At 47.3% G+C, this 16,952-nt stretch overlaps 1 protein-coding gene across 1 annotated transcript in view; it reads right to left on the bottom strand.

Annotated features, from left to right (window-relative positions):
* smad6b (SMAD family member 6b) overlaps positions 1 to 13,475 on the bottom strand; it is a 62,234-nt gene extending 48,759 nt beyond the window's left edge. Inside the window, exons 1-3 of the mRNA XM_038813526.1 lie at positions 12,945 to 13,475; positions 10,094 to 10,150; positions 6,906 to 6,974 (exon numbers count right to left, since the gene is read on the bottom strand). Coding sequence (XP_038669454.1) covers positions 6,906 to 6,974; positions 10,094 to 10,150; positions 12,945 to 13,362 — 544 coding nt within the window. The 5' untranslated portion in view covers positions 13,363 to 13,475. The remainder of the gene's footprint in view (positions 1 to 6,905; positions 6,975 to 10,093; positions 10,151 to 12,944) is intronic.
* Between the last annotated feature and the right edge of the window lie 3,477 nt (positions 13,476 to 16,952).

Raw genomic sequence — 16,952 nt, 5'->3', positions numbered from 1 at the left:
AGCTGAGGAGGAATTTTTTCAGCCAGAGTGTGGTGAAGCTGTGGAACTCTTTGCCGCAGAAGGCTGTGGAGGCCAAATCACTGAGTGTCTTTAAGACAGACATAGATAGGTTCTTGATTAATAAGGGGATCAGGGGTTACGGGGAGACGGCAGGAGAATGGAGATGAGAAAAATATCAGCCATGATTGAATGGCAGAGCAGACTCGATGGGCCGAGTGGCCTAATTTTGCTCCTATGTCTTATAGAAGGGGACAAAGTGAGATATACAAGGATAGCACTGTAGTACAGAGAATGGAATGGTGAAAAATGAAAATCGCTTACTGTCACGAGTAGGTTTCAATTAAGTTACTGCGAAAAGCCCCTAGTCGCCACATTCCGGCGCCTGTCCAGGGAGGCTGGTACGGGAATCGAACCGTGCTGCTGGCCTGCTTGGTCTGCTTTAAAAGCCAGCGATTTAGCCTTGTGAGCCAAACCAGCCCCTTGGTGTGGCTGTGAGTGGATATGGTGACAGGACGATTGAAGAACAACAGGGAGTTATTGCTTCTGTGGCACACACAGTTAGAACAATCTTCAATAGACACAAAGCCTGGACCAGACACAATCTGCCCTACACTCTGCCGCGCTCCTATAACGGGATATCAATTTTGGTATTAAAAAAAAATGAAGTTGGAAAGTTGTGTGTGAAATTGGAAACTCATAATTCCAACAAAAAAAAAAGCCACTAAAATAATCCTGCAGAAGTTAGTATAATTGTGTTTAATCAGAGCCCGTTCCAAATGGAAAGCTTGAGTTTAATGCCAACCTGCTGTCTTGGAAAAGGTTCAGCCTTGGGCACTCCATCCTCGCCAAGGAGTGAATCCTCAGTGGAAGACTGAGCCTGGGAGAACAGGTAATATTCCAGGTTCAATAATAGATCTCTGTGTGGTTGCCAGTACCTCAGCTTATCTGGGAAGACCCTGAATTACGGGTGGAGGTACTGACTCCTGAGGTTAAAGATAAACCACCCCACCATAAAGCTGAAGACCCGGCAATGGAGGAATGAATACGTGTTCAGGGGGTCTTCCGAAATAATAGGAACCCAAACAAGGATTTGTGATGAGCCAAGGCTCCAGCTGGTGGTCACTATTCAATGCTCCAGGAACAGGGTGAGGCCATTTAGTCCTTCAAGCCTATTCCATCGTTCAACAAGATCATGGGCATCGGCCATAAGAACAGTTGCCACTTGCAGAAGAGAGTTCCAAACTTTCACCACCCTTCCTGAATAGAAGTGATTCCTAATTTCACTCCTGAAAGATCTAGTTCGAATCATTTTGGCCACGACCCCTCGTTCTCGACTCCCCAGCCAGCAGGAATTATTTCTCCTTATCTGCTGCATCAGTTCCACTTAATATTTTGAAAACTTTAATCGAGTCACCCATTAACCTTCCAAATTCCAGGGCATACAACCAAACCTTTCTTTTAACACGCAAGTACCCACGCAGGCTGCACAGACATTGTCCCTTTACATTAACGTGTGTGTGTACACAAATAACTTAAAGGGGCTGCGCACTTAAAGAGATCTCTTGCGCACTCAAAAATAAAATTAGATGGCATGCTGCATATAATCTTAGTTTGTGTAAAGCCTCCTTGTAATTTAACCCTCCAGTCAAATATAATTTTGAAAAGCTATACTACACTCCCTCGATGATCAATAAACGGTTCCTACGATGTGCGATTCAGGCTGAACACGGTACTCCAGGTGTGATCTTGATTGGCAGCAATCCACCACCTTAAACATTCACTCTCTTCCCCAGCAGTGCAGCAGTGTACACCATCTACTTGATGCACTGCAGCAAATCGCTCAAGTTTCTTCAAAAACACCAGCCGAACCCGTGACCTCTACCAGGGCAGCAGATACCTGGGAACCCCACCACCCGGACATTCCCCACCAACCCGATTTGGAAATATATCGGCCGTTCCTTCACCGTCACTGGATCAAAATCCTGGAACTCCCTCCCTAACAGCACTGTGGGGGTACCTACACCACATGGACTACAGCGGTTCAAGAGGGCAGCTTACCGCCATCTCCTCAAGGGACAATTAGGGATGGACAATAAATGTTGGACTAGACAGCGAAGCCCACATCACAAGAGCAAATGAAAAAAAATTCAATATGGCAAACGGTTGCCTCCCTGATTAGACGCACAAAACAGAAACAGCAATGAGAATTATATTCACTTCCCAACCTCAAGTGCCATGGAAAACATCTTCTGAAGACAAGCGCCAGCTTACAAATTCACCACCCCCGCACACTGCCAAAATCTCAACTGGAAGAACGGAATTTCAAATTAAAAATGGTCCAGGTCCTCAACTAAAAATCGGTATGTTGGTAGAGGGTGTCAGAAGACAAACTTAACTGTGCTAATTTCAGGGGGAAAAACACACTAATTAAGTCAAGTCTTGAACGTGGGGTGAGGGGGAGGAGGGAAAGAGAGAGAGAGGGGCACCTTATTGCTCGTTGCTCCAGCTCAATACAAGTGTGCACAAGCTATTATCAGCCTTACACAAAAGGGTTAATATGAGCCCCCCCGGGGCTAATGGACAGTATGGGTCAGTTTGAAAACTCGAAAACTCCCATCCTCTTGACCAAAAGTCAGTCCTTTGGGAGTACATTAATCACCTACTGCTACAGTCTGCTATTAGAAGTCTCAGTATCTGAATGTGCACAGTTGGGAGACAGCGTATCCCATTTCACAGAGACTGCACTCCATTTTATCGTTATATTGTTCTAGTTAAACTCATTCCCATTACGGAAAACCTCACAAATTTTCTCCTTTAAGATCATAACATATATAACAAGTCACATGCTATTTCCAGTCTGTAAAACGTAATAAATTCTACACAACCTGGACAGACTAAAAACACAAAAAAATACCAACCCAAAAAACTTGACTTGACTTCAAAGGACCAAAAGGGAAAACATTAAATGCTGTTCAGCTGTAATATAATTGCAAAGAAAAATGATTAAAGTTACAGCCAGTCCTGACAGCATTCTTTCTTTGTGTTTTTTTTTTCTCTCTTTGCAAATGTTTGTTACTAAACTTGGCCGAAAGATCAAGGGAAGTGTTAGCCAAACAGATATTTTATTAATATTTATTAAATTGGCTGATTCCTATCCCCAATATTAAAATCCACTGGCAGAGTCCTTTTACTGCTTTCTTTTAAGCAGAGGTATGGTTACATCTGCCCGTAGTTAATCAAATAAGAATGCTCTTTGCGTCTGGAATTTAGCTGCTGGCCACCTCTCAAGAACGTTCTACTACCCAGCACTGTGTAAAGCTTGGGGGGGGGGGGGGGGAGAGAGAGAGAGAGAGAGAGAGAGAGAGAGAGAGAGAGAGAGAGAGAGAGAGAGAGAGAGAGAGGGGGGAGGAGAGAGAAGAGAGAGGGGGGGGAGGAGAGAAGAGAGAGAGAGAGAGAGTGTGCATGTCTACCTTCACAATAAGCTTACATTTGTATGCAGCCTTTAACTTGAGGAAATGTCTAAAGGTGCTTCACAGGAGCATTTTAAAGATACCGGGCTATATAGGAGCAGGTAGTCATTCATAGAACATACATTACATCAAATTAGAGTGCAAACTCCACACAAAGTCACCCGAGGTCAAACCTGGGACCCTCGAGCTGAGAAGCAGCAGTGCTAACCACCGTGCCATTCAGCCCGTCAAGCCTGAAACAGAAATTTATATTAAGACAGATGGTCAAGGGTCTCTGGAAGGAGGAGACCGAGAGGTTTCGCGAGCGAATTCCAGAGCTTGGATTGTAGGCCACTGAAGTATAATTGCCACAATAATGGAAGCGCGGAAACTGGGGATGTACCGGGAAGCCAGGTTTGGAGATGTGCAGAGATCTTGGAGCTTTGTTTGGCTGAAGGAGGTCACGCTAGGGACGGATGGATGGATTTCAAAACACGGATAGGAATTTTGGAAGATGTGGACACTGCTGGACCAGGAGCCATTGTGAGTCAGCGAACACAGGATGAGATGACCAGAGGAGGAGTCCAGAATTGGAGGAGTGCAGAGGACCTCAGAGGGCGGGCGGCAAGGTTGGTGAGGTGAAGCCTTTTCCCTCCCCCAAATCCAGGGAGACACAGGCCAATGGCACATTCTTAACAGCGAGCCGGCTAAAATTGTTTAGTTAGTGGAACCTGGAATCTTCTGGTTCATGTCGCTCGGTACCTGTGTCAAGTGATGCAGTTTCCCCCATGATTCAATAGGAAGAGCGGAGGTCTTATAACATTGTCTGGTGTCGATAAGAGTTAATAGAACTCTCCTGATGGAGCAGGCTGAGGAACTGTTAATGTAACGTTAGCTTAGAGTTCCAGAACTGAAATCTGAGCCATGTTAATGGATCACGGTCGGGGTAGTAGTTAGGGTTCTAGAAAGACCTTGGGGCTGCGATGGTGAAAAGAGGGGGAAAATTAGCCCAGGGGTTCACTCTGCTGGAAGTAGTGCACATGTGGGTAAGAAGCAGATTGGAATAATGTGATACCCTCATGGTCAAAATGCCTGCCAACATTTTCCTGTTCCAGGTCCATGCACTGAGAATTTGGCCAAGGTTTATAAAGGCCATTGGTTCCTGCAATCTAACACAAGGAGATGAGAAGAGAAATGTTTTCTGCAAATGTGGTGCTACTTTGCTGAAGTTAGTCTGGCGCCTAGTCAATTATCAAGAATTTTTTTTATTTGGGGGGGAAAGACAGCACTGTTGTTACAGATCACTCACAGCCCAGTATTCTAGGCTGGAGGCACATATCCTGCCAAGAGATTTGGACAGGACCTAGGAGGGGAGGCTGTCGTCACACAAATCTACAGAGTGAACGCTCACCTTCGTCTCCTGACATTCCTGCCCTAGCAGAGCAATACTTGCACCTCTATGCCAGCACGGTCGTCAAAACCACATAACACACAAACAAATGAACTCGGCAAGAACTGCCGATAATCCTTTCATTTACATTGCAGAGCATGATAAAGAATTGGTCAACTGCGGTTAACGTGCAGATACCACAGAGCCCAAGTCCCCAGGATAACCACGTGGCGAACGCCAAGAAATGGAAAAGTAGCATCATGGATGATTCTCACGGAACTGACTCTGGTACACAATCACCTGGGCAAGAGCACTTGGTGAACCCCAATTCTCATTGCCCCATCAATGGCAGGCATGTCTTTAGTTGTCTGGGCCCCCATGCTCTGCAATTCTCTCCCTAAACCTCTGTCTTTGACCGTACTACTGAGCCACATAAAGAGATATCAGAACGGTGTGCAGTGTTGTTCGACAACGCTCCTCTAAAGCACCCTGGGATATTAAGGCCCTATATAAATGCAACTTGTTGCTGTTAAAACGGTGACCCCCCCCCTCCTCCCCCAAGTACATTCCACTGCACCAATGCCACAGGTGAGGGCGCCGATCTTTCTCACCCTCCCTCTCCCAGAGGTGCTAACTCACACTGACCAATGGTCTTTTGGTAGCTTTGTTATGTGGTTTACAGTGATTTAGCCACAGACCATTCAAGCATGGAGGTGTGTCACAGAGCCAAGTGCAGCACTGACCCGGCAACCAGCTACAAGCGAACTTGTACGCCTTGCGGCAGACACCCGGGGTCAAATTTATGTCTAACTGGCTTAACCCTGGGGCAGTAACTCCTCCAGTTCAGAGCAGTGAATGCAGCACCAACAACAGGAAGTCAAGTCTTCGACCTCGGTCCTCGTGGCGCAGTGCGCTACACAACTCTTCCCCAACTGAAGCATCGTGGATCAGTTAATTACATTTACAGAGAAACACTTCATCTCCCACCCAAAAGACACATTCGTTCTAAAATATTACCAGCAAATTCAGAATCGAGCATCAAAATTAACACTTGCCATCCTGATTTCAATATGATGTCTTATTTCTATTTGACAACCAATTTAGTCACTAGGAGTGGAATTCCTCTTATTGATCTCATTATCACTCCTTCGTTCTCTGAAGCTGCAGGCCCCGAAGGGATTCATTGATGCCAACATTGCCCGTCACCTCCTGTGGTCTGGGTGGGTGTGGTCAGATGTCCCTGCCAGAGGTAACTGGGAGATTAAAGAAGCATGCGGGAGACAACCATCCAGTAAACAGGTCTGACTCGACCACCGCCACTCCCTTGACAATATCTTTAGAAAATATTCTGTTCCGTACTCACATGGTCATTTGACAGGAAGAAACACAGTCTTGTTTTGACAAATTGAAAATCTTTTCTTTTCCTCAGCACCAACTTGACCAAATTGAGTCAACTAAAGTTGTTAACAACTTTGCCGCGTTTCCATTGTCACACCGCGTACTTTTTCTCATCCTTGGTCAGTCACTACTTCCCCACTCGACACGAATATTGTAGAAAGATTTGGGGGGGGGGGGTGATGTGTTGGGTCAATCCACAATGGTAGCAGGTTACCACAGATTTCCCATTCCACAGAAGCCTCGCTAACACCAGCCTTGAAATCAAAGGCATCCTACGCAGGAAACCCACCAGGTACAAGGCAACGCAGTTCTGACCCAGGGTGGTTGATCTGATATGTTAACTCTTGTTTCTCTCTCCACTGATGATGCCTGACCCTGCTGAGTATTTCCAGCATTTTCTGCTTATATTACCCAGAAACATAGCCTCTCTAAGGAAGCGATCCCACGTAACATCAGCACAGACTAATAGGAGGCAGCATCCCATAATATGCCTGGCATCACATCAACTCCTTTGGACGTTTTTCAGAAAGGTCCATTTTAAAAATCTGGCAACATTCAGCATTTGTCACAGTTACTGTGATATCCAGTATTGCAAACTAATTCCAGCCTCCCAAAACTCACTTCTTCATCAATCTCCACAATGCACTCGAGACATTCAAGAAGCTTACCCGAGAAGTCTCCAGGTGTGATATTTGGCGAACTGGTGGCTTCCGTTTCACTGTAGGACACCGTGCACTCTGGTGAATTGTGGAACAAGAAAGATTTTAAGGATGCAGGAATTGAGAAGCGAGTATCTGCACAGGGTGAATCCCCCCTGTATCTCCCAACCCACACTTCTATATTGAACAGCTGCGCCACAATGGAACACAGCCAAAACCCCACACATTACCCTACTTCTCAAGCATGCTGAAGTTACACAAGGAAGTGAGGTGTGGCGTAGAACATGTGCTGTACACCGCTGTGGGGCAGGAACATCACACGCCACAAATAAAGTTTGCAAAGTTTCAGAGAGAAGTTAATCGTGCCTAGAATAAAGACAAGGTGGAATTACAGAACTTCCATTCTCCCAAGCCATCAAAAACCCGGCCGGCAAAGACCCAGCTCTCAACAACTGAATATTTACAGATTTCCTCAACCAAATCTCAAACACTGGTGCAGAATATAATCATGGAAAATGCCCCTACACTCTTCACATCGCTTTCACCAAGTGTAGTTATTTTTAGTAAACTTTAATCAAAAGCGTTTGCGCAATTGATTTTATTTTTAATGGCATATAAAAATGCGCAATTATTACGTTTTAAATGGGGGAAGAATTTAATGCAGGCCAAACTGGAACTTGCCTGCCGACATCATCCTTTGCAACAGCAGCACCACCACCAACCACAGCCCGACTCACACTGAGGTGCTTGGCAGTGCATCATGTAAGGTCAGAGGATTGGGAACCGTTTTACTTCAGCGAAGATGGACCAGGGGTTTGAGTCAGATGGAGAAAATAGAGTACGAGCGTAAGCTTGCAGAGAACATAAAAGCTGACTGTAAAAGTTGCTATAGGTTCACGGAGAGAAAAAGATTGAAGACAGCGTTCAAAAACATGGGAATTTATAATGGGGGACAAAGAAATGGCTGAGTAACTAAGTACACACTTGGGTTCTGTCTACACAAATGAGGACAGAAATAAGATACCATGAATGTTGGGGAACACAGGGTTCAGTGAGAGGGAGGAACTGAAGATCAGTGTTAGAGAAATGGTGTTGTGGAAACTGATAGTTTTGAAGGCTAATAAATTCCCAGGGTCTTATAATCTACATCCCACAGTACTTAAGGATATAGCTCTAGAAATAGTGGATGCATTGGTGGTCATCTTTCAGGATTCTATAGACTCTGGAACAGTTCCTACAGATTGGAGGGTAGCTAATGTAACTCCACTATTAAAGCAGGGAATTATAGACCTGACATCGGTATCGGGGAAAATTTGAGAATCCACTGTCAACGGTTTTATAGCAAAGCACTTGGATAACAGTGGCAGGATCAGACAGAGTTAGCATGGATTTACAAAGGGGAAATCTACTGGAATCCTTTGAGGATGTAACTAATAGAGTTGATATGTGGCAACCAGTGGATGTGGTTTATTTGGACTTTGAGGTTTTTCACAAAGTCCCGCATAAGAGATCAGCGTATAAAATTAAATGCATGGGATTATTGAGGTTGATAGAAAACTGGTTGGCATGCAAGAAACAAAGAATAGGAATTAACAGGTCTTTTTTCAAATTGGCAGGCTATGACTAGTGGGCACCGCAGGGTTCGGTGCTGGGACCCCAGCTACTCCCAGTATATATTAATGATTTAGATGAGGGAACAAAATGTAATATTTCCAAATTTGCAGATGACACTAAGTTGGGTGGGTGGGTGAGCTGTGAGGAGGATGCGGATTTGGACAAGTTGAGTGAGTGGGCAAATGAATGGCAGATGCAGTTTAATTTGGATAAATGCGAGGTTACCCATTTTGGTAGCAAAAACGGGAAGGCAGATTATCATCTGAATGGCCTTAAATTAGGAGAGGAATGTGCAACAAGACGTGGGTGCAGCAAAGGTTTACCAGACTGATTACTGGGATGGTGGGACTGGCGTATGAGGAGAGATTGAGTTGGTTGGGATTGTATTCACTGGAGTTCAGAAGAATGAGGGGGGGAATCCCATAGAAACCTATAAAATTCTAACCGGGCTGGTCAGGGTAGATGCAAAAAGGATGTTCCTGATGGTGGGGGTGTCCAGAACCACGGGCCACAGTCTGAGGACACGGGTCAGATCATTTAAGCCAGAGAGGAGGAGAAATTTCTTCGCCCAGAGAGTGGTGAGTCTGTGGAATTCGTTACCACATGACGTAGTTGAGGCCAAAACATTGTATGTTTTTGAGAAGTAGTTAGATATAGCATTTAAGGTGAAGGGGGTCTAAGGATATGGAGGGGGGGGGGGGGGGAACAAGGGTATTGCATTGGATGAGTTGGGGCGGCACGGTAGCACAGTGGTTAGCACTGTTGCTTCACAGCTCCAGGGTCCCAGGGTTCGATTCCGGCTTGGGTCACTGTCTGTGCGGAATCTGCACGTTCTCCCCGTATCTGTGTGGGTTTCCTCCGGGTGCTCCGGTTTCATCACACAGTCCAAAAATGTGCAGGTTAGGTGGACTGGCCATGCTAAATTGCCCTTATTGTCCAAGAAGGTTAGGTGGGGTTGCTGGGTTACGGGGATGGGTGGAGGTGTGGGTTTAGGTAGGGTGCTCTTTCCAAGGGCCGGTGCAGACTCGATGGGCTGAATGGCCTCCTTTTGCACTGTAAATTCTATGATTCTATGATGATCTGCCTTGATCATAATGAATGGTGGAGCAGTCTAGATGGGCCGAAAGGCCTCCTCCTGCTCCTACTTTCTATATCAGCAGAATTCACTATCTTTCCTCTTGGTCGGGTAAAAGTGCCCAGCTGAACTGTACCCAATCACAATTAAAATTCTTCCAAGTTATTTTATTAATAACAAAGGCTGCTTCAACACACACAGCTCAAGAGAGAGAAAATAAATCTTTGGGAGCTTTCCCCACCCTCACCATCTCAGTTCCTCAGATGCGCCAAGTGCCCTGTGGTAACATGTAATGACAAATTCCTAACTTCAAATAAGACATTTTAAAAATGTTTCCTGGGAGAATGCTTTGTGCCAATCATTAAAAAAACGGAGATTTCGCTGAATTACTGCCGCACTAATGTACATGTTCAATTGTGATTCATCAGCCACCCCAAACTCATCCCAACTTCCAACCCCCCCCCAACAAAAAAAAGTATCAATTTTAAAAATGCATTGAAGAACTTACCCAGTGGCTTTTCCTCGTCATTTGTAGAGAATCTCGAATAAGGAGGAGGTGGAGAATCTGAAAAAGAGGACATGGGAGTTAAACAAAAAGTTGAGCCAGAGAGGAGTTAAAAAAAAAATCCTTTCTCTTGTCTTGGGAAAGGTTTAAGTGCAGGAGAGTGAGCTTGCAGTAATTGCCTGGATTTTCAGTCGTCAGATGAACGAGGGAGTCAGCTTGGCGCCACGAATATGCAAACTGCATATTATCGCCCCTCCTTCACCTAAATAGCTTTGGAACTTCTTAGGGAAAAGGAGGAGGGAAAAACACAGTTGAAATCGATCTCATTTCAAAGGGATAATTCCAGACCTCAATCCCCTCCCACTTAGAAGAGGAGGGTGGAGGAGGGGAGAACACTGGCTGGGTTCTGCGGAATTTTAAGAGGATTCCGACACCACTGCCGTTTCCTTAAGAGAGAAATAGCAGAAGTATTTCTGCGCACAGAGAGGGTGAAATGAACTCTCCCGAGAGATGCTGAAACATTTCAGCAGCAACAACAACAACAAAAATCCTCCCCAGCCACGCAGCTCTTCGGTGTCAGATTCAAACCTTCTTTGTACCAAATATATATCTGGGTGGGCGCTTTAGGGAGGGAAATACAGCCAGTGGCAACATTTGGCTTGAACAACAATTTAACAAAAAAGGACAATGCCAGGATAAAGCCAGAATCCGCATCAGTGACATTAAAAAAAAGTTATCATGTCACGCATCAGTGATCTTCAGCTATTTGCAAAATGCAACAGACCCCGAGACAAGACTTTTTTTTAAAGCGACAACGGATTCCCCTCCTTTTTTTAAAAAAAATCGGGGCTCCTGGAGTTTAATCCAACATTGATTTTTTTAAAAAGTCAAAATGAATGAATAACTCCCACTATCAGTTGCCCCAGTGTACATTATACACCCCCCCCCCCCCCAACCCCAGGATAGCAAGTCCTCTTGCACTATGGGCGAAGCTTAAAGTTATTTATGGTTCTTATTCACCCCCTCCCCACCTAACTCAGGGATGGGGGTCTGTCAAGTCTAGGGACCAGCTGCGCACCATTGAATGAAGTTACAGTGTTTCTGTTTGAGAAATAGCAGCAAGTTCAGTTGCCCAAAGAGAGTGTGGCACAGGCTGATGCCACCAGCGCGAGTTCAATCCCCACCCTGGCAGGGTGGTGCCACAGGGTGGGGCAAGCCTCTGCCCACAGACGCCTCGTGGACTCCGGCTAAATTACCCATTTACTCAGCTTCGTCCAAAGTCTGGGTCCCAAGTCTCTGACCTCCCCCCTTTTTGCACTACTGCCCAAAATTTGCAGCCAAAGACGGGCAAGCACCCCAGTGTTAATCCCGATTACTGGACTGCTATCTATCCCAGTGAATTGAATGCACAAAACACACACAAGGTGGGAGTCCCAAATTTCCTCTGTGAAACGGTTGCCTGAATAAAAAGGGGGCCGAGTTCGAGACGGGGAATTTGTAAAAGCAAAATGTAAAAGCCATCGCTTTCTAGAGGTTGAAATTCCATCCAATTACTTCTGCAAAAGGCAAAGAGGAGTAACTGGGACCAGAAAAAGGTTTGTCTGTTGGGATGTTTAACAGGAAGGTTAAGATAGGAAGGTTTTTTTTTAAAACACTGCACCGATTTCCCTTAAACCAGTGCCCATTAACAAAGCCATGTCAAAGCGTTTACACCCCCCATGCCTCCTCCTCTTGTGGCGTTGACACGGATTAAATTGGGTAACCCACCAGATCCAAGTCTGCTGGGACATTCTTGTAACATTTATTTATTAAGACGTGTTGTTGACAGTTTCATGGGTTCAGACTGAATGCCGTTTGCCCAGAACCAAAACAAAAAATAGAGAAATCACAAGACACGCATCTAAAAGCTGCCGGCAACAAACTGAAACTTCTACAAATCAAATTTTTCCATCCTCCCCTCCTGAAAATCGCTTATTGTCACAAGTAGGCTTCACATGAAGTTACTGTGAAAAGCCCCCTAGTCGCCACATTCCGGCGCCTGTTCGGGGAGGCTGGTACGGGAAAATGATTATCCTTATCCTCTCCTCTCCCCCCACACCACCAACAAGAAATAAACACCCCGATCTGAGCTCAGAACCTCGGATTTCACCTGTTCCGCAGCCCCGCGCCGTGAGCTGCATTTGTTACAACAGATATTTTGTGAATGGCTGGAGATTACAAATGGTTTGAAATGTTGCAACTGCTTCCAAATGAATGACTGGGGAGGGAAGGGGGGGGGGGGGGGGGTGTTCAGCTGGCATGAATGAAGCGCGCTGGGGCCTTACAAACTGCAACAATCTCCATTGCCAGCCGCTACTAAACAACAACAAAAAAAGGGACTGAAAACGACTGGGTGAAACTACATCCACTTTCTTCAGGGTTCTGAATGAGAAACATTCCCCAACTCCTCCTGCGCTGCAAAATCACTGGGTGAAATCCATTTCCCAAAAAACTGGAAGCTGCGTTTTGGGTTAGATTTGTGGGGGGGTCAGAATTGTTTCTGTTTTAAATGTGACATGTGGATTGAGACAGACAGGCTGCTGGTCAGTTCCCTCACAAAGCCCTCCATGATCAGTCAAATGAAATAAATCCTTCATGTGGGTGGAGGTGGGAGGGGGGGACCCTCCTATCTGGTCAGCTCACAGTCTCTAAAAACATCTCTAAAAGCCCCAATGCAAGCGAGGAGATTGCTGTCCCAATCTACCCCCCCTCATTCTCACCCCTGTTCTGCTCATTCTGGGATGCACAAAGGCACACACACACACACACACACACCTGAGATTGTTGCTCCATGTGGGAGAGAGATTTCACTCACCTGGCCCACACAGTCTGCTGAAGTGGTAGGGGTTGCAGCAGACGGTGGCGTTGTCAGTGCTCCTGGAGAAGCTCTCGCAGGAGTACAGCCGCTTGAGTTCGAAGAGGTGCTTGAGGTCAGGCCACCGAAAGAGCCTGCAGAGGAGGATCTGCGGGGCCAGCGTGTGCCTGCCCAGCCTCACCTCGTTCTTGGCCATGTAGACACAGGCGGTGTGCAAGCCCCCGCTGCTCTCCACCGCCTGGGCCAGCACTTCGAGCGGCTTCTCCTTCAGCCGCTTCAGCAGCCAGTGGGTGAGCGACTTGAGCTCGTTCAGCGAGGCGGCCAGGTCGCTCCAATCGTCCGCCTCCTGCCCATGTCCTGCCGCCACCCGACTTTGCCAAAGTCGCCGAACCAGGCCCGACCGTTTACACCTGAACATGCGACGGTTGTAACCCGGGGGGTGGGGAGAAAAGAAAGAGGGGGGGGGGGGTAAAAAAAAAGCTGCACTTTCCCCAATGTCAGTGGCTCTCTGGTCTTGTCTGGGGGGGGGGGGGGGGGAGAGGGGGGGATGGAGGGGGTGGGGAGGGAGGGGAGGGGAGGGAGGGAGGGGAAGGGGATTTATTAAAAAGGCACCAAATCACACGGCATCGGGCCGGGGCATTGCTCCGGGCTCAGATCACAGCCACACTGCCGGCAGGCAAGCTGCAACATTCGGCTGGGGGGTGAGGGTACAGAGCAAGGGGAGCAGGAGGGGGGAGGGAGGGGACATTCATTTACACCAGCCAATGCAGTGGGGGGGGGGGGGGGTCAGTTTTTCAAAACTTGGAAACAGCCAAATCCAGAGAGAGAACAAAATTTTTTTGTTTTAAAGGATCAAGATTTTCTTCTGAGTATGTGGGGGGGGGGGGGGGGGTGAGCAATATCCCAACTTCTCCAAACTGCACCCCTCCTCGTTTCCCCCCTCTCCAGTCTCTCCCTCCCCTATAGAGCCGCAATCTTCACACTTGAATGAAAGTCTTCGTTCCTTTTCCCCCCCTCTGCCTTAGATCCAAGCGAGATCTTCTCTGCGAATTCACACTGCAGCCTTCGCCAACTGCAGCACGCTGCTGTGTGTGTCTAATAGTTCCAGGCACAGAGGCACACACGGGTTGGAGAGTGAACTCTCTGGAGCTCCTGCATGGACAGTTAGTCTGCAGTGCGTTGCTTTCCTCTCCTCTGCTTCTCTCTCTCTCTCCTCTCTCTCTCTCTTTACAACACTCTGGGCCTCCTAAGGCACATCTCCAGCCATTGGCTGTCTGCAATCATGTGGTAGTCTAGACATTTTGGCGCGGCTCTGATCTGCACTGATTGTTGTGAAAGGTTTCTAGTTTCTTAACTCTTTGCCCACCGGAGCTGTGACTGCAAAATGTTCAATGGTCCTTTTTCCCAAATCCACACACTTGGCCACCGTTTCCTCCAGGTCTCTCCGCCCTCGTGTGGCTCACAGTGAAACAAAATTCATATTCCATCCAGTTGCCCCTTGTTGGGGGGGAGGAGGGGGAATGTCACAGTAGCAACATTTTTCAATCTTGAATGGGTTTGGGTATCGATGGGAGTACAAATGAGGGTGGCACGGTAGCATTGTGGATAGCACAATGGCTTCACAGCTCCAGGGTCCCAGGTTCGATTCCGGCTTGGGTCACTGTCTGTGCGGAGTCTGCACATCCTCCCCGTGTGTGCGTGGGTTTCCTCCGGGTGCTCCGGTTTCCTCCCACAGTCCAAAGATGGGCAGGTCAGGTGGATTGGCCATGATAAATTGCCCTTAGTGTCCAAAATTGCCCTTAGTGTTGGGTGGGGTTACTGGGTTGTGGGGATATGGTGGAGGTGTTGACCTTGGGTAGGGTGCTCTTTCCAAGAGCTGGTGCAGACTTGATGGACTGAATGGCCTCCTTCTGCACTGTAAATTCTATGAATACTATGATAAAATCTCGCCCACTGACTTGCGCTCGAGCGGCCCGGTCTCTGGCGGCGATTTCCCTGATTTTCAGAAATGGGAGTAGGATTAGACCATTCGGCCCCTCAAACCCGCTCTGCCATTCAATAAGCTCATGGCTGATCTGAATGTGGCGTCACCTCCACTTTCCTGTCTGACAACGCTTCCCCCTGAACCCGGCAAAAAAAATCTGTCTAACTCAACCTTGAATACTTTCAATGAGGTGGCACAGTGGTTAGCACTGGGACAGCGGGGCTGAGGACCCGGGTTCAGATCCTGGCCCTGGGTCACTGTCTGTGTGCAGTTTGCACATTGTCCCAATGTCTGTCTGGGTTTCACCCCCATAACCCAAAGATGTGCAGGTTAGGTAGATTGGCCACGCTAAATTGTCCCTTAATTGGAAAAAACATAATTGGGTACTCTAAATTAAAAAAAAAAGAATATATTCAATGATCCAACCTCCCATGCTCTCCGGGAAGATAAAGAATTCCAAAGAGTAACAATACTCCCAGGGCGGCAGGGTGGTACAGTGTTCAGCACTGCTGCCTCACAGGTTCGATTCCAGCCTTGGGTAACTGTGTGGAGTTTGCCCGTTCTCCCCGTGTCTGCGTGGGTTTCCTCCAGGTGCTCTGCTTTCCTCCCACTGTCCAAAGATTAGGTGGGGTTAGGGGATAGGGTGGGGGTGTGGGCATAGGTATGGGGCTCTTTCAGAGGATGGACTCGATAGACCTAACTGCCTCCCTCCTTCTGCACAATAGGGATTATGTGGAAGAAATTCGTCCTCATTTCGTCTTAAATTGGAGACCTCCTATTTTGAAACTGTGCCCCTGAGATCTAGATTCCCCCACAATGGAAAACATTCTCTCAGCATCTACCCCGTCAAGCCCGCTCAAAATCCTACATGCTTGAACAAGATCACCTCTCAATCTGCAACTGGATCCTCAGCGTTCTGACCCATAGACCACAATCAGTAAGGATAAACAACAACATCCCCATGATAGTCCTTAATATCGGGGTCCCGCAAGGCTGTGTACTTAGCCCCCTACTACATATCCTATACACACACGACTGTGTGGCAAAATTTGGTTCCAACTCCATCTCCAAGTTTGCTGATGACATGACCATAGTGGGCCGGATCTCGAACAGCGATGAGTCAGAGTACAGATGGGAGATAGTGAACTTAGTGGCGTGGTGTAACGACAACAATCTCTCCCTCAATATCAGCAAAATAAAGGAGCTGGTCATTGACTTCAGGAAGCAAAGTGTCGTACACACCCCTGTCTGCATCAATGGTGCCGAGGTGGAGATAGTTCAAATTCCTAGGGGTGCACATCACCAATAATCTGTGTTGGTCCACCCACGTCGACACTACAACAAAAAAAGCACAACAGGAAACTAAGGAAATTCAGCATGTCCACATTGACTCTTACCAATTTTTACAGATGCACCATAGAAAGCATCCTATCTGGCTGCATCACAGCCTGGTATGGCAACTGCTCAGCCCAAGACCGTAAGAAACTACAGAGAGTCGTGAACACAGCCCAGTCTATCACACGAACCTGCCTCCGTTCGTTGACTCCATCTACACCTCCCGCTGCCTGGGGAAAGCGGGCAGCACAATCAAAGACCACTCCTACAAGGTTTATTCTCTCTTCCAACTTCTTCCATCGGGCAGGAGGTACAAAAGTCTGAGAACACAGACTAACAGATTCAGAAACAGCTTCTTCCCCGCTGTTACCAAACTCCTGAATGACTCTCTTATGGACTGACCTGATATCTCCACACATCTTCTCTACTGAGTAGCATAACACAATGGGTGGCACAGTGGTTAGTACTGCTGTCTCACAGCTCCAGGGTCCCAGGTTTGACTCACTGCTGGGTCACTGTCTGTGTGGAGTCTGCACGTCCTCCCCGTGTCTGCGTGGGTTTCCTCCGGGTGCTCTGGTTTCCTCCCACAGTCCAAAGATGTGCAGGTTAGGTGGATTGGCCATGTTAAATTGTCCCTTAGTGCCCAATGGGTGAGGTTGGGGTGTGTAGTTAGGGTGGGGGTGTGGGCC

This window comes from Scyliorhinus canicula, chromosome 12 (genome assembly GCF_902713615.1).
Source record: "Scyliorhinus canicula chromosome 12, sScyCan1.1, whole genome shotgun sequence".
NCBI classification, from domain to species: Eukaryota; Metazoa; Chordata; class Chondrichthyes; order Carcharhiniformes; family Scyliorhinidae; genus Scyliorhinus; species Scyliorhinus canicula.
Note: the sequence above shows the minus strand (reverse complement) of the source record. Positions and strands in the feature narration are given on the sequence as shown.